Source organism: Ovis canadensis, chromosome 6, assembly GCF_042477335.2.
Source record: "Ovis canadensis isolate MfBH-ARS-UI-01 breed Bighorn chromosome 6, ARS-UI_OviCan_v2, whole genome shotgun sequence".
Lineage (NCBI taxonomy): Eukaryota > Metazoa > Chordata > Mammalia > Artiodactyla > Bovidae > Ovis > Ovis canadensis.
In genome coordinates this window covers 111,299,288-111,317,761 of record NC_091250.1, presented here as the reverse complement: position 1 = coordinate 111,317,761, position 18,474 = coordinate 111,299,288, and the positions used below count along the sequence as shown (strand labels likewise).

The window sequence follows — 18,474 nt, the reverse complement described above, 5'->3', positions numbered from 1 at the left end:
TTGATGCTTTCAAATTGTGGTGCTAGAGAAGACTCCCTTGGACTGCAAGAAGATCAAACCACTCAGTTCTAAAGGAAATCAACCCTGAATATTCATTGGAAATACTGATGTTGAAGCTGAAGCTCCAGTACTTTGGTCACCTGATGGGAAGAGCCAACTCATTGGAAAGTACCAAAAATACTGAGAAAGATTGAAGGCAAAAGAAGAGGATGGCAGAAGATGAGATGCTTAGAAAGCATTACCAACTCTGTGGATATGAATTTGAGCAAACTCTGGAAGACAATGGAAGGCAGAGGAGCCTGGTGTGTTACAGTCCATTGGGTTGTAAAGAGTCAGACATAGTGACTGAACAACAACAAAATTATGTCTAAAGATTTAGTTTGAAGCTAGAAAAATTTGGGTTATTTTAGCCACCAATCATGAACCAAGCCTCTTGTGTTTCATCTGGAGGGAGCTGATGGGTATAGTTATCATCTCATTGTAGTTAAACTTCAGCTATTTTATCACAAAAGGAGGAGTAAGTGATCCTCAGGGAAGTCAGCCTCTGGGGAAACCTTGGTGGTGACTTGGCAGAGGAGGCATGTAGACAGAGAGCATTGCAATTAAATGCTCACACTAATGGTTGAGATTTTTATCATCATGATGGTAACTTGGGATTTATGCCTATTTTGTAGAAATTTAAAGCAATTCAAGTACTTTCTCTCTCTTCAGGGCAGAGACTGTACCACCTCTGATAAGATACAAAAGCTGTATATTGGCCTCAAACTTGAATTATCCTTTATATTTAGAATACCATCTTATCTTTAAAAATTGTATATGGTATTTAAAACCAATATAATGAATCTATTTCAGGGTATAGAGCAGAGAGAAGAGAATTTCTGTCTGTTCTTTATGGTTTACCAAACTAATGGATTACACTCTACTGTGGAATGTTTTACACAAAGCTGAGCAGGAGATATGAGGGATGTGGGTTTGATCCCTGGGTAGGGAAGATCCCTTGGAGGAGGAAATGACAACGCACTCCAGTATTCTTGCCTGGAGAATCGCATGGACAGAGGAGCCTGGTGGGCTACAGTCCATGGGGTCTCAAGGAGTCAGACATGACTGAGCCACCAACACTAAGCAAATGGAAGAAATCAGGACATTTAAATTGTTTAAATGTTTGGTGCACTAAAGACAGAATATTTGCTAAATGGATTCATAATTTATTTTTCCTGTCGAACTTATTTAAATCCATCTGGCCTTATTAATTGTCAGTATATTAATTTCCATTAAGTTAATCTTTACATGAGAAAAATTGATAACATGAATTTCTTGTTTACTTTGTCCTCCTTCCCTTGCCCACCAAAATCCAGTGACTTAATTGGCCTGGTCCCTTTATTATATAAGATACCACCTTTTGTTAATGCATAGTTTGTTTATAATCGACATCAGCAAGTATAGGAGTTTAATTTTGGAGCCTTCATTATAGTTTTTTTCATTTGTCTACAATTTTTAATGTGAAATTTATATACAATGTAAAGAAACAATTGCATGAAATGAACTACACAAATCTTATGCATTCAGTGAGTTCTGACAAAGGCATGTACTTGTGTTCAAAAACCCAATCAAGATATAGAACATTACTTTCACCCTGGAAAGTTCCTTTGTGGTTCCTCTTAGTCAGTCTTTGCCCTTTCCACTCCCGAGGCAGCTGCTCTTCTGATTTTTTTTTTTTTCCAGCAGAGTTTAATTAAGCCTGTTGTAGAACTTCATATAAATGAAATCATATAGTATATACTCATCTATATAAGTCTCCTTTCACTTAGCAGAGAATTTCTGAGATTCATCTGCCTGTTACGTATACTTGGAGTTTGTTACGTTTTATTCCATTGCATGACTGTAGCACAGTTTGCTAAATTGTTCTCCTATAGATAAACACCCAAACTGTTTCTGTTTGGGGGTATTGTGACTAAAGCTGCTGATAGCATTCATGTAGAATTCTTTTTGTGGGCACATATTTTCATTTTTCTCAGGCAGATACCTAGGAGTGAAGTTTTTGGCCTGCCTATAGGATAGCCATATGTTTAATTGTGTAATATGCGCATAAAAAGAATTTTTTTAAACATCATTAGTCATCAAGGAAATGTAGTTTAAAATCACTACATTCCCACCGAAATGGAGAAAGTTTAAAACACTGACAACACAAATGTTGGTGAGGATGTAGAACAACAGGAAGTTTCATGTATTATTGGAGTGACTCCAACAATTTAATCACTCTGGAAAAAGCTCTAACAGTTGTCATTATAGTTTTTATAAAAAGAAGAAACACGGTAGTAGTTATAACTTTTATAACCTTGAGAACCAAGGAACTGTAAAAGGCCTCTGTTATGAACATATTAACACATAAATAACAAATTTTCTAAAATTTGATTCAGAAAATCATTTTAATGTTCTATTTTAATTTGGAGGGAAATATATCATCAAAATTTTTGGATTTCTATCCAGGGAAATGATATATAACTTTTTTTTTTTTTGCATAACATTTTTTATACCGTTGGTTTAACCTCCACTATTAATTAGCATGTATGAAGGTTTAGAATTCGTTATCTCAAGGTGGTACTAGTGAAAAATTTTTTGTCTTTTTCACCCTTCTTCCCCTCAACCTAATGTATTCTTTCATTTATTCACTTAGTGAGTTCTTACTATGTTAGGGCATCGTGTTAAGCTTGGAAGAGGGGACACAAACTTAAATAAGACAGATTCTCTGTTCTAAAGCGTCTGGAGAGTGACAATTCAGGTTTTTGGATTATGGTGGTGCCCTCCAAGAATGATAAAGTATGAGAATTTGGAAAAGGGAAATTTCAGTGAGTCACCCTGTATGATAAAAGTAATTCTTTAATGCCATTTGTGGTAAAGTGCCAATATGATTAAAATTGACAGAAGAGTGAGATAAGTTGGGTTATGTAAAGTCATGGGAGGCTTTTTATGGTGGGATCTGAACTGCACTCTGACAGCTGGAATAGATTAATTAATAGAATTAATCAGAACCTCAGAAACAGCTTAGGCTGAGTGGCTGAAGCACAGGAGGGTTTGGCCTGGATTGTGGAGTGATGTGAGGGATAAACATTGATAGGTAGGCTGGATCCAGATTAAGGAGATCGTCCAATGTTTGGATGGCGAATTGGCACTTTTTGCATAAATAATTGAGGAACCATGGAAAATTCATTTAGAGCCTGAAATTTATAAGAAAGCAATGGGAATTCAGGTAGGATATTCCTGTGGTAATATAAGCTGCATTATAAGTCTCATGCAGTAGTGCTTGTGAGACATGGTGTCAGGAAACCCAGTATAGAGAAGACAAAATGAGACTAGAAACAGGAAGACCTGAGTGCAAGTTCCAGCTCTGCTGATGTCTAGCCATGTGACCTTCTGTGTGTCCTATAATGTAATCTTTCTCAGTTTTAAAATTCTCATTACTCAAATGAGGATAATGATATCTATGTCATTGGGTTGTTTTGTGAATTACGTGAGATAATGATTAAATATGATCTAACACAGAAGGGCTGGATTTTAAAACATGTGATAGGAAGCTAGGAATGGCAAGAAGCTAGGACCATGTAGGATGGGGTTATTGATCCTTCTGTAGGGCAGTCCACTTAGAGAGATTGTCAGTATTCTAAGTGATCAATGACTTTAGATCTAAAGAGTGGTGGTATTAGATATGCAAGGATCAAATCTAGCAAGGGGTCAAAACAACAAGGACTTCAAGATGGTATAGCTACCCAAAGTCAAGATCTGACTGTGCCTTAGTTCTAAATTCTCAGGATTCAGGTCTAGGGTTTCCCAGGTGGCACTAGTGGCAAAGAACCTGCCTGCCAGTGCAGGAATTGCAAGAAATGTGGGTTTGATCCCTGGGTCGGGAAGATCCCCTGGCGTAGGAAATGGCACCCTATTCCAGTATTCTTGGCTTCCCAGGTGGTGCTTCCCAGTGGTAAGGAACTCACCTGTCAGTGCAGGAGAGACAAGAGACTTGGATTTGATCCCTGGGTCGGGAAGATCTGCTGGAGGAGGATATGGCAAACCCACTCCAGTATTCATACCTGGAGAATCCCTTGGACTGAGGAGCCTGGCGGGCTATAGTCCACAGGGTTGCTGAGGGTCAGACATGATGAAGCAACTCAGCACAGCCAGTATTCTTGCCTGGGAAATCCCATGGACAGAGGAGCCTAGCAGGCTAAACAATCCATGCGGTTGCAAAGAATCAGACATGACTGAGTGAGCACAGGTCTAGGACCCAGGGAACAGCTGAAAAAGTAGATTCAGAATTCCCATGACAAAAGTGATGTAGAACTTGAAGATTCTCCATTCTTGCTGGGGAACTCATGGTAGTAATTAGTGATTCAGAGTAGAAACCTTACTTTGTTAGGGGGGAACCACACACCAGTGGAGCATAGGTCCTTAGGGCTTATTTCAGGCACTGGGATTCTAGGTCTTTCCCAATAAAACTAGGTCAAGGATGTCAAATGAAAGTGAAAGTGAAATCCCCTCAGTCGTGTCCAACTCTTTGCAACCCCATGGACTATACAGTTCATGGACTTCTCCAGGCCAGAATACTGGAGTGGGTAGCCTTTCCCTTCTCCAGGGGATCATCCCTACCCAGGGATCCAACCCAGGTGTCCCACATTGCAGGCAGATTCTTTACCAGCTGAGCCACAAGGGAAGCCCAAGGATGTCAATGGAAATACCTAATAGATTCACTGTCCTGGTCAGAACTATGTCAGGAACAAGGTGGGGCTGAACCACTAGGTATAAAACTGTTGGCTCTTTCTGAGCCAGGCTCTGAAGACTCCGATGAATGTTACCTGGCAATTAGTTGCTGCTGTTAAAATTGTGATGGCAGTGAAACTGGAAATAAAATAGTAAATGTGGGAAGCTTTAAAAAATTAACAGAACCTGGGAGCTCACTGGATATAGGATGAAAAGGACAAGAGTGGGGAGTCAAATACAACTTTCACTCCTGATAATGTGGCTGAGTATCTAGAAGCATTGAAAGTGAAAATTGTTTTCACAGAAGGGCCAGAGTGTTAGAGGACAGAGTGAAATTGGGCCTGGGAAGAAATCCCAGTGGGGAATGTCACTGAGGGAAGTGGAAATTCAGAGAAATGTTCAAGCCAGGAAACTGTAGACTTGAGTCATTCTCCAGCCTCTTGACCTTTCTCCTCTCCCACTACCTACAGACACAAGGATTTTATTATGTTTTCCACTTTAGGTTAACTTTAAAATCTTAGAATGTTACATACTTATTTTTGGTTTCTTGGAAAGGCAAGTATAGGACTTTTATTTGAAAATGAAATTTTATTCAAGCTAGGATAGGTCAGAGACTAGCCTGTGAGTACCACGTACTTTCCAATGCAGTGTTTCATTATACAGTGCTGGGGAAGAGAACATTGAAAATAGAACAAAACCATGATTAGTGAATTATGGGGGAAGAATGAAAAGCAAAATAATCTGTGCAAAACCTCCTTCCCTTTTTTTTTTCCTCTCAAAACAAGGCCATGAGATGTCTTACTCTTTGCAGTTGGTTCCACAAATTTTTTTGATACAGTACCTCAGAAAGCATTAAGCAGAAGAGATGAATCAGTTGTGGAGCTGGCTTTATAAATAATGCCTGATCCAGAAGAATTAAGAACACTACATCCTAGGTGATGGCAGCAAATGCTAAAGTTCCTAAGTACATAATGGGAAAATAAGAGAGCCTAAACAGGAAGAGCATGGTCACTCAGATGTGTAGAAAATTTAAATGAAACTGTAATAGATTGTTTATAAAGGGCGAAAAGTGCAATATACATTTTGAAAGGTTACTTCATTCATTGTGCTGGGAATGTAAGCTTCATTTGACCTTTGGAGCCAAGTTGTTTTTCTCAGCCATATCTGTAGTTGTTATTATTATTTTTAAAAAGTATCTAAGAAAGATGTCTAAACTATGTTTGAATGGAATGAGAAGACATTGCCAAATCATTTTCTCTACAGGAAAATCATTTTCATAGAAGAGGATACCTAATAATCTACCCAATAAGACTTTAGCTTAAATACTTTTGGCAGGTTCTGCTACAGATGTTGACTGTTGAGTTGTGAGAATCTCTATAAAATCATGGCTGGATGAAAAACCTAAAGTCTGAGCTAACTCTGAAGATATATTCATAGGAAAACACCCTGAACTGGTACAACTTACTCAAAATTGGAAGTCAGTTTCTAGGAGTCCCTTTAAAAAGGGATAGGCTGTAATGTAAGGCCCACTGTATGTCAGATTCTCTTGGGCTTCAGTTTATCCAAGAATCGTTGGTATTAAATGTAGATGAGGTATCTCTTTTCATAACATCTTCACATTAATGATAGAAAGGTTGGGACTGTATTTCCCTCTGCCTCCTTTTTTTTTTTTTGTCTAGTACCTGATACAGTGTTGGGTAAGTAGACACTGCCCAATTCCCATTTATCAGTGAATAATAAATAAAATCTATACTCCTTGAAAATATTTTTATAATATAGTTATGGTGTATTTAAGCATCAGAAAAATCAACTCATTTTTTTTAACCAGAAAATACTTTATTTTGAATTGACTTTTGATTCTACATTACTTTATTTCATCCTTTTGTTTATATTCCGCGGTATTAAGACTTTTGGTTACAAGTGACAAAAACCAAGTGTATAGTAGCCTGAGGGAAAGGAAAAGAAAGTTATTTGCTTATCTAACTAACTGGTGGTCCAGAGGAGGAGATTACCCCAGGTGCAGTTGAATCCAGGGTACCAATCCACTCTTAAGGTCTTCTCCATTTCTAAGTTTTGCCTATGATTCTGTTTGCCTCTGGAGAAGGCAGTGGCAACCCACTTGAGTCCTCTTGCCTGGAAAATCCCATAGATGGAGGAGCCTGGTAGGCTGCAGTCCATGGGGTCGCTAAGGGTAGGACATGACTGAGTAACTTCACTTTCACTTTTCACTTTCATGCATTGGAGAAGGAAATGGCAACCCACTCCACTTGCCTGGAGGATCCCAGGGACGGGGGAGCCTGGTGGGCTGCCGTCTATGCGGTTGCACAGAATCGGAGACGACTGAAGCGACTTGGCAGCAGCAGCATCTGTTTGCCTCATTCTCTCCTTGTTTTGTTGATTATCAGAGGAAAGTTAATTGCCCAAGGTTTCAGCTTACATGGGCCTCAATTAGCAAGCCCATTGTCTCAGCATCAGTATATTCTATCCCAGTTAAGGACTCTGATTGACTCAGCTGGGTCAAATGCTCATTCTTATAACAAATAACATAGTCAACAGACATATTTGGACCAGCCTGAGTAACATGCTAACCCCCATGATGGAAGGTTGGGAACAAGGTGGAGAAAGAGAAGGTATCATGATTGATAGCCTCACTAGAACCACAGAGAATAGAGAACAATTTTCCCAGTAAAAAGGCAACACTGTTTATAGATATGTAAGGATGAAAAAATGCTAAGGATAGGGAAGAAAAATCAATAGCTATGACAGTCCACTATAGTAAAATATATTTAAAATATTTTTACCATATTCTAATAAGGTGCTTCATTTCTTCCTAATTCCAACTCACTAAAAAATACCAATAGAAAGTTCACTTTAAAATATCCATTTAATTTAATGAAATTTTATAATCTTGGCATCTTTTGTCCAATGGTCTATTTGTATTTGCATTATAATTTTACTTAATACTATTCTTTCCTTTTTCATTATTTGGTGGGGATTGTAGTATAAGGAAATCAAATCCATTTTTGATAAATAATTACAACTGTGATATTTTGTGAGAAAACTTCAGTGGTGGTATTAGGTTGCATCGCCAAAGTTAAGTGTCAAATGTTTATTTCTTAACGTTAATCTTTTGGGCTACAAAAGAAGATAAACTTTTAGGGGCTCACTTGTTTGTGAAAGAACATTTGGTTAAGTAGGACATTGAAAAGGGGGATAAAATGGTAAGATTTATGATTAAATGTACCATCAGTGTAAATCCCATAATTTTAATGCACTTTTAACATAAAGTCTATTGTTCATCCATTAAGAAAGCATTAAATGATTATTCTGAGTTTGTACTGAACATAAGAAAAAGAAGGAGGGGTATATAAATTTTTGTTTTGTATCACAATCCAGTTTGGGGCATATTTTTATGTTTTAGTGAGAAAGGAAGACCTGCTAATATGATTTGTTATGAAAATTGCAATTATAACAGGAGGAAGAACTTTAAATGTCATTTCAGTATTTTGTTTCACAATTTGTGATATGGGCATAATTTTACTAACATTATACTCAGAACTGCTCATCTGTTATGTTTGGAGCAGAGAAGAGTAGAAGCCAATGACTGTAACTTACATTCTTCCCTAGATTTATTAGAGTAGAAGTTTGTTTAGAATTTATCACTTGTGCTTATATTACCCAAAGGGAGAAAGAATCCATATTTAGAAATGGGTCATGCTGTATTGAGCAACTGGCATTTTGAAGCTCCAAGCATTTAAAAAAAAAAAACACGACCAAACATGTGACTACAAGTTATGATTGTTTTCATTGAATCATTACCTCTTAAAGAAAAATATATTTGGTAGGATGTTTTACAGCTAGAGAGAAAATAAAAATTGTATCTAAATATTAAAAGATAAAAAGCAAACAAGAAAAGATTGTGAGAAACATCTCTCCATTTGTTTTAGTTGTTTATTTTGTGTACATGGGTAGCTAATTATGAAAGCTTTATTTTGGGGGGAACTCTTTTTGGTAATTAATATTCTTCAGTGATTTTTCCTTATGAGATTTAAACTTGGAACCCTTCATATTTGGGATGAATTCCTGCTGTGCTTAAAGACTCTCAGTGAGTCAGAAAAAAACAGATTATATTTTTCAGACCTTTTTATTATCCTTACTGATATTTTCTGACACACTGTATGTCATGCAAATTAACAGTTTCTATTTGTTAAGGATACATTGAGGGTACTTGCAAATTATCTATAATGTTCTGTTGTATGTGATGTTATTTACTCAAAGTCAGTATTAGAAAGTTATTGCTAGAATGAATATTTTGAATTTTGAATAACGTTGAAAATGTTCGAGATGTTTAGGTAGTATATTGAATTTAAGGGTGAAGAAATAATCCAGTTTGGGGGAAAAATCTTTTTATTTAGAACTGACCTTTAAAAAGGAAGTCACAGAGGAAACCATTCAATGGGATTTAATGTCATTTTTCTCTTCTACATATCCTATCTAAAAATTAACCCTCTTTTTAAAAGAAGGTGCATATCTTAAATTTGTCTCTTTTTTGTATTTGGCTCAATGCCTTATTAGTGCCAATGGTTACCACAATTTGAATACAAATAAGGTTTGTATACAAATAAGTTTTTCTTTCCTTGTGTGTGACCAAAGATATGATTTGAAAAGCTCTTTTAATTTTAAATATGTTTTACTGTCCATTGTTACACACCCTGTTTATTTGTCTTATAGTCAAGATGCTTGTTTTTTACTAGAAAGTTTAGCATTTACTCAGTTAATTCAATAAATATTAACTGAGCAGCTGTTTATAACATTGTGCTATATACTTTTTATATTAGATTGGTTTTAAATATGAGATATTATCATTCATTAAAAAAAAGTGTTTACCTAGTTTCATGTGGAATGGGCTCTATTTTATTCTCCAAATATAGTATCCTTACCATCACCATTTAGAAACTGGAAAAAATATAGATTTAAAAAATCTGTCTTGATGTATATTAGTTGTAGGAAGTGGGCTTTTGTTTGTTTATGTAAACTGGATGTTTGGTCTTCAAATCATAAGACCTAGATATTGCTCCCAAATGCAGTATAAACGTCCAAGACACTGTAGGTGCTAAGTAATATTTTGACTTTGTCACCTCATCTTAACTAATATCATGCTAAATTTTATCTTGGATGCAGCCCAACTACAATTCTCCACTAATTAATCTCATTTTATCTTCAATGCCAGGAGAAAAAGGCCAAAGCTATGTTCATTGTATGCAGTTTTGGGAGCTATAATATGATTTACACTATTTCCTGCATATTCGATATTTGTTATTATAGCATATGTTCATTATGTAAACATATTCAGGAACTTACAGATCTCAATCAAAATATGGTTTCATATGTATCTTAAAGAAGAAAGAAGAAATGAAGTCTGATGCTTTCTGGTTATTTCTGCTGTAAATGTTTCCTAGATTAATACTGTTAATTTACATAGTTGTTATTTATAATTTTAAAGATCTGATCCTAACACTATAGGTAAGCAAGATAAGAAATTGCCTTGTAGCCACTGGGATTCTTGGAAGAGTTGTGTCTCTGACTTAGCAGTGGTTCTTACATGGCCATAAATCTTGCCAATTCTAGCTCCAATGTACATGTCTGCCCTCTTATTGCTCTGTATGCAAATCTGGCCTCTAGTGAAATCCTGCAACCTAAGTACATGATGCTAGATGCAGAGTCAATTGAAATTAATTTGGAACATGCCTGGAATACCCAGGATGAAGTACCATTCTGGTACTTCATTCAAGTTCAACTTCAGGCAAGGGACAGCACAGTGGAATCTACTTTCATCTCTTGCCAAACATCTGTAAGAGGCCAGCTGGCAGTATGGTCAGAGCTGACCCCTAAGGCTACATCCTGTCTTTTGGCTCACCAAAACTAACCCAGAGGAGGGCGTAAATAACTTTATCTTATCCTACCCCACTCCCTTGCCAAATAGAAAAATTCCATGTATCCATGTTTACAGAGTTCACTGAACTATTGAAAGTATTCTGATGGTCTAAATGGTGCAAATAACATATCAAAATTGTATGCAACCAGTTAGAAACAACAGAAAATAAATAATTATAATTTGTAAGGCTGAATGCTCTTGTTCCCCCTGTAGTTTTATTCCAAACAACTCAGAAGAGGGGGATTACTTGGATTTTCACTTTCTTGTGATAATGTGTTTCAGGCTTTTTACCTTCCATTTTTACAGTAATTTTGTTTATTTGTAATTGTGCTGGGTCTTCTTTGCCACACGAGTGCTTTCTCTAGTCACAGTGAACAGAGGCAATCTGTTGTGGTGTGTGGGCTTCTCATCGTATGGCTTCTCCTGTTGGGGAGCATGGTCTCTAGGCGCTTGGGCTTCAGTAGTTGCAGAACTTGGTCTCAGTGGTTGCAGCCTGCAGACTCTAGAGCACAGGCTCATAGTTGTAACCACCGGCTCAGTTGCCGCACGGCATGCAGACTCTTCCCAGACCAGGGTTCAAACCCCTGTCCCCTGTTTTGGGAAGTCCTATCATATGTTTCAAAGGAGACATTCAAAACAAATATATTTTAAATAGGACAGAAAGTTTTGATAATGAGAAAGGACTATGACTGTTATTATAGAGATTAAATATATAAAACCATCTTTAGGCATTTCACAGTTTGGGACAGTGAGCTGAAACATAGACCTTTTACACAAAGTAACAGAATTTACAATTCTATATCTTTTGGCCTCTTTTTTTTTTGGCCTCTTTTTTTATTATAGATTTTTTAATGATTTATAAACACAGGTCTTGCAGACAGTCTTGGGTATACCATCAACTTCTCTGCCCAGATCTCTCCCCACTGGAAGGTCACACTTTTACCTCCAACCCAATCTGTGCCCTGTAGGCTCAACTGTTGGTTAAAAACCTTTAACAAACCTGTGGTTCACAAATACAGGAGGGAAAGAAACTAAGAAAAACAGTAACAGAGGGACAGATCTCCCTCAGGAAGATGTGTAGGCAGAGACATTATTTTCCAACATTGGCATCTCATTTATGTAAAAACATAAATTCGCTTTATTCTGCTTTATCTTAGTCCTTTTATGATTGCTGATTTGCTTACTAAACATTTTTAATATTCTCATTATCAGTACATTTGGTCTTTATTCTCTAAGCTTTTTTTTTTTTGGTTGTACTGTGAGTATAAAACAATGCGGTACTCCTGGAAGGCTTGCACAGTATGAGATCCCATTTCTGTGCTCTCAGAGTTTGTGTTCTAATAGAGGGAGTGATTCAACACTCAAAACATTTTTCTGTAATGCTGATAATGTTGTGCCTGAAATAACTAGAATAGTAAAAAGATTATCAGCTCTAAGATCAGTCAGTCTTCTCAATAGGATTTACTTTCAAATAAATTCTTTCAAGAACTGTTGCCAGCTAAAATAGATTTGGGGGGTTTATACTTTCCTTTGACCTTCCATTTTCGTGGCTCAGTTCTCACTTTTAATCTCAGACTGGTCAAACCTAGAGCAATAATGCACCTATTTTGTTAACTGGAACCTTTTTAGCTTCTTACTCTTTTGGCAAAACTTTTGTATTCTGTTCCCTTCAGAGTCTTGTTATCTGAATTATGTCAAACAGTTTAAAGATGTTAGTGATTTGAGATTCTTTCTTTCCAAGAGGGCACATTAACTTTTGACAGTGATCCTCAATTCTTACATGAACAAAGGTGCTTGCTCTTCAAAGGAGTGAGTGTTGATTATTGGAGATAGAATAGCAGACCAAGAGTTGTTGAGGCCCTGACAATCTTTGGGTGACAGTGGAATCTCTTTGGTCCTTTCTGAGTTTAAATAGATCTCACTCAGAATTTCTCAGTTACAGTAGTTTACTCCTCAACCACTATGTGAAAAGTGGATTCTCTGGGAAATGACCCTAAAAAAGTACAAATGTACCCTCTTTCAGAGGGGCATATTCAGCAACAAAAATTCCATGATTTGACCAGCTGATTATTAGAGTCTGACAATTTATATTTCTACTGTTATTAAAGAAAGCAGGGAAAGCATGTCTATATCCTGCCCCAGTCCTTCCTTCCTGTTTTAGTTATGAGCAGGAGATGCTAGAAACTACTGTACATCGTCTGTCCTTAACTTCCAGCAAGAAAGGAATGTCTTTCAAAGATCATCTGGAACTTGTCTGCCTTTGCTAATGCAGTGCAGAGCAGTTCTAAAAATAAAGACGGGATTGTTGAGTCCATGAGGAGCAGCTGATTTCATCATTGTTGTTTTTCACTTGTAGCCTTGTGCCTTGTATGGTGGTTTCTCTCTCAGAACACGCTAAGAAGAGCTGTTCTGTTCCTGTGCTCTGGGAATGCTAGAGTAGAGAGTCTGTGCTTTTGAGAATAATATTTGGCTCATACAAGGGGCCTGTGTTCTGCAAGTGCAATGTTTGATGCATATCAGGAGGGTTAGCATCCACGGGAATTGAGGCAGAGAAATTGAGTAGAAATGCCAGAGTCAAATAAAGAAGTGTTTATTTATTGATATTATGTTGAATCTTTTAATAGAAAATGTTAAATTAGCATAATTAAATAGAAGGTCTGATTTTGCTATCTTGTTTTTGCTTGATGGGAAAGTTAGCATTGATTTTATGGCTATGGAGAAATTTTAGTTATCTTTTCATATCCAAGGCTCCCAGACTTTGAAGCAACAACTCCTTTTATCTGTGCTTGTCTGTATTTATTCTAATCAAATAAGCATTCCTACTGAATACAGTCTTGAAATATATACTAAAAGGTGACACAGAAATTTCATAAGAGCTTGGTAGCTGTATATGTGGCTAATAAATTTTCTCTGCCATTTATTGTAAAGGGAGGACTGTAGATTATTAGTAATCTTATGATTCATTTTACATATTATGGTTTAGTTACATATCTTGGTCTTCTTTTTTATTTCCTTTTTAGATACTAGCTCAGTCATGCACTGAAATCCTGGAATTGCGGCCCTCAAGTGTCTGTGTGGGGCGTAAGTAGTTAGAATTTAAAAATACCTTGTAAGAAATTGTACTTTTTTTCCTAGTTAAAATATATGGTTTGAAACTCATGTTGGAAAGAGAATAGCAAAATTAATTTTTTGGCATCTTTTTCTGCAAGAATTTTTAAATAATTCCTTGAAATATTTCTATTTTAAATTCAAATTTTTAAGATTGGAGTGTTATTTTAAATAATGAACATATTGTGTGACAGGCTTTTAAAATCTTCTGTATATTTAGTTCATGTTTGAGACCTTTCTTATGACAAGTAAAATAAAATAGGAAATTTTCCCTTTTATCTGATTATACAAATAGGCGTGTATATGTAGACTTTGAGCTCCATGCTTTGATGACCTGGCCAAAGTACGTCCCTGCCAGCTCACGGTGGATGGCAAGAAAGAAGCAGGTGGCTTGATCAGCTGGTGCTGAAAAACAGACTCAGGTTTTAGCACTTTCAAGCCATCCAACCCAAAGAGAGTGGGATTCTCTGTGGCCTATATAATTTCTTCAAGTTTACCTGGAGTTCCTTTTAACCCAACTTTTGTTTCAAAAGTTAAATGTTGGGCCTGGGGCCTCCCACCTGCTGGACATGGGATGAAGTTCTTCACCTTTTACGATTCTGTGTTCTTAGTCGCTCACATGTCCGACTCTTTGCGACCCCATGGACTGTAGCCTGCCAAGCTCCTCTGTCCATGGGAATTCTCCAGGCAAGAATACTGGAGTGGGTAGCCATGCCCTCCTCTAGGGGATCTTCCCAACCCAGGGATTGAACCCAGGTCTCCTGCATTTCAGGCTGATTCTTTACCGGCTGAGCCACTAGGGAAGCCCAAGAACACTGGAGTGGTTAGCCTATCCCTTCTCCAGGGGATCTTCCTGACATATGAATCAAACCAGGGACTCCTGCATTGCAGGCATCTTTTAGACCCACCCTTTGTTAATGATTATTGAGATGTTTAAGAGGAATAGTGCATTTGAACATTCTAGAATGGGATGGTGTTCTTTGCATTTATAATTTGGCCTAATCCTTACAACAACACTATTCAGCAGTTTTATAATCCTGGATTCACAGATGGGGAAACTGAGACAGAAATATATTCAGTAGTTGCTATTAGTAAATGTCCTGTTAGATTCTTGTCTGTCTGACTCCAAAAGCTCATGTTCCTTTTCTGAGTCACATTTTACATTTCACTTGCACTTTATTGTAACTTATAAGAACATTCTTTACATTCAGTAACACACTGAATGGAGAGTGGCATGGCAGCATTTTCTTCCACAGTTAATTATTAGATATGTGTTAGATTACCTTGGGTAGGGGGTCTCTGAAGAGGATTGAAAGTTAATTACTATGAAAAGAGTTGACATATCTTCTTGCAGCTAAGCAGCAAAGATATAAACATTTAAACTTTTCTTCTAGCATATTATTTCACTCTCTAACACTTAGTGACCGCTCCTCTTACACAGAGTATAAGTCAAATCAACTTCTTTTACTAATTGGCCACAGATTATTATTAGTCCAAAATGCCTGACTTTTGATGAGTCTGTATGCAACAGAAATTAAAAGTAGGATTAGATACGTGAAGAAGCTGTTTAAAGAAGAATCTCTGTATGTGGTGTCATAGGTTAAAGAAAATATAACACACAACTGTTCTAAGAACCAGGTAAAATGAGGCTTTAACTTCACATTCTCATACCTCAGTACCTAAGACAAGGGGAAAACAAAGGGTTTTCTTTCCTACAGATATTTTCCTCAGGATAGAATTTGGGCCAGTTTGTACAGTATCTGTCTGGGATGACTGTTGTGCTTCAATTCTATTAGTCAATTACACTTCAATTCTTTTTGGTTATTATTGGAAAACACTTTGTTCAAAACGTAAAATAATGCATCTCTACCTGGCAGTGAAGGGCATCTCCACTGTAATTCCTTGGAAGGTCTAAGAAAACTAGTAAGACCATGTCTTTTGTTATTAGTTGGCCAAATAGTATTAAGAAATTCTTTGCAGCTTGTCAAGTGATGCTTTTTTGTTGTTGTTTTTTTTTTTATAAAGTAGCATTTACATTTTTTATTCTTCCTTTTACTTCTAGAGGAATTTCAAGTTGTTTTGAATGGAAGAGGATTCAACCTGGGGAGTCGGAATGGCAGTGTTCTCTGTACTTACACTGTAAATGAAACATACACCATGAGTATGTCTCCATAATTTCAGTATTGCTTTAATATCGTGCAGTATTTCAGCATGAAGTATTTTTCTCAGCTGAAAACAACAGTGCTATATATTTTTAATCAGTAAAGAAAGGAAGTACAATAATAATGCAAGTAGTAATAATAGTTAATTAATAGTTATTTAATAATGGCAACAGTTGTTCATAACTTATTAAATGCTGGACCATATCTGAAGTATGCTCATTATACAAATTATGGCTCTGTGGCTGAAAGAGTTGTATAACTTATCTGTGATTACATAACTAATAGTGGGCAGAGCTGAGTTGAGCCCAGTTTTCTTGACTGTACTCTGTATGGACTATACCCACTCCCTGATTTAACTGTCTCTTTCTCCACATTTGTTTCTTGTCACTCTTGCTTGAAAGTCTACCAATCTTGGACTACTCTACTACTTATTATCTCATTTTATTGTCACTTGCTGTCTTTGTCTAATTTGCAAATAAGTTGTCAGCCAGTTTCCTGAGGACAGACTTCTTGCCTTAAAGATATGTCTCTAATGTCTCCCTGGTACAGTATTTGTTGATAATTATCATATTTAAGGAATTAAATTTCACTTTGCCTAGCTTGACTTTCAAAAAAGCAGATGAGTGCAATATTTTTAATCTTTATTCTGAGAAAAACTTCTCCTCTTTAAATAAATAGATCTTAATATTCTGGGCTTTTGAGGTCTCTTTTAAGACTTTTCTCCTCGTTGGTGATTATATTGTCTTCTAAAATTTTATACTGTAAGGCAGATGCTGCAACTCTGAACTCTGGTAGAGATATTTTTTGAAAGGATCATCTACAATTTTGTTGTTTATCTGATTGTTATAAACTCTCTGCTTAGCACAGCTTTTTCTGCATGCAAAGTAACTGCTTAATATGTTTGTTGAATTAAAGTGTTAAGGGTCTCAGCATGGTAAATGACATCATTAATTCCTATCTTTTCTATTAAAATCATCATTTTGGTAAGGAAAGGCAATAATATTTGTAAAGAACTCTCTTGTTAGTATGTTCTACAACTGAAGAGGAAAAATTATTTTAGTATTTTTATTTAGTAGTCATCTGTATCTAAGCATTAACTTTACCTATCTTCTTTTGATTATGGGTTGGAGTTTATTATAATAGAAACATATTTGATGGTTAGCTATATAGGATTAAATTTATTAAAATAAATCTCAAATAAATTGAGTCAGATTGTATTTTCATCATTTGCATTCTAAGATTATAGCTGTTCTGCATATTTATAGTCTAGATAATTTTTCTCATATCTATTAAAATTGCAAGGCAACTTGAGTATTCTATAAAATGTATTTGTATATTAATTGTTGTTGTTTAGTTGCTAAGGCGCATTTGACTGTTTTGCAACCCCATGAACTATAGCCCATCAGGCTCCTCTGTCTGTGGAATTTTCCAGGCAAGAGTACCAAAGTGAGTTGCCATTCCTTTATCCAGAGGATCTTCAGAGGCTCCAGAGATCAAACCCTCATCTCCTGCATTGGCAGGTGTATTCTTTACCACTGAACCACCTAGGAAACCTGTTTATATGTTATCAGTTTTAGTTCAGTCGCTTAGTCGTGTCCGACTCCTTGCGACCCCATGAATCGCAGCACGCCAAGCCTCCCTGTCCATCACCAACTCCCGGAGTTCACTCAGACTCGCATTCATCGAGTCAGTGATGCCATCCAGCCATCTCATCCTCGGTCGTCCCCTTCTTCTCCTAGACCCAATTATTTTATTAAGCTCTTGAAATAAATTTATTATCCTCTGGATATTTATCTTATCATTTTAAAATTCTGCTTTTAAAATATATATCATTTTTTCTTGAATATCTTATATATTGACAAAGTTGAGGGAGAAAAGGTGATGATTTTATAGTATCTACAAACTATATGTGAACATTATATAAAAAATCATAATTTGTGACTTACCAGTACTGTATATCAATAAGGCATATAATCTCTATTTTCCATTCTGTGTTCCTTCTCTTCTTTCTTTAGATGAGTATCTTTTTGTTTTTTCATGCTGATGTATCTAATGCCTCACACTTGAACACTGATTGCTGTATCTCTTCATATCATTAATAAAACTGCATGAGATACATAAAGCCCTTTATTAATTCAATGGCATCTTATTTTCTAGATGTAAAGCCAGTAAGTGTGGAACAGAATTCTATGCTTTGTCCTGCTCCTACCCTGCATGAAGTTGGAGAGTAAGTGCTTCATTAAAACATTTAAAAACCTTTTAGCTACAAATTGTAAGGAAATTGTGACCCAATACACAGTAGTTCTTTTATCTATTGTTGATATACAGATTGAACATGGAATAGTAAAAGCTAGGCAAATCACTCTGGTTAGTACTTTATACGTTTCTTAGCAGATTTGAAATTGGTAAAGTCTGTTTTATCTTGTTTCTTAAATATTGATTAAAAGACTCTATAAATATTTATCTGAGTAGATTGGAGATCTATCATTAGAGTCTTTAAGTAGTAAAGCCATGGCCAGT

General features: G+C 36.3%; 1 protein-coding gene across 2 annotated transcripts in view; it reads left to right on the top strand.

Moving 5' to 3' along the window:
- The window catches only part of ANTXR2 (ANTXR cell adhesion molecule 2), a 175,218-nt gene that overhangs the window by 30,046 nt on the left and 126,698 nt on the right, over positions 1–18,474 (top strand). For both annotated transcript variants that reach the window (XM_069594457.1, XM_069594458.1), the window contains exons 8-10: positions 13,705–13,765; positions 15,855–15,953; positions 18,112–18,181. In XM_069594457.1, coding sequence (XP_069450558.1) covers positions 13,705–13,765; positions 15,855–15,953; positions 18,112–18,181 — 230 coding nt within the window. The remainder of the gene's footprint in view (positions 1–13,704; positions 13,766–15,854; positions 15,954–18,111; positions 18,182–18,474) is intronic.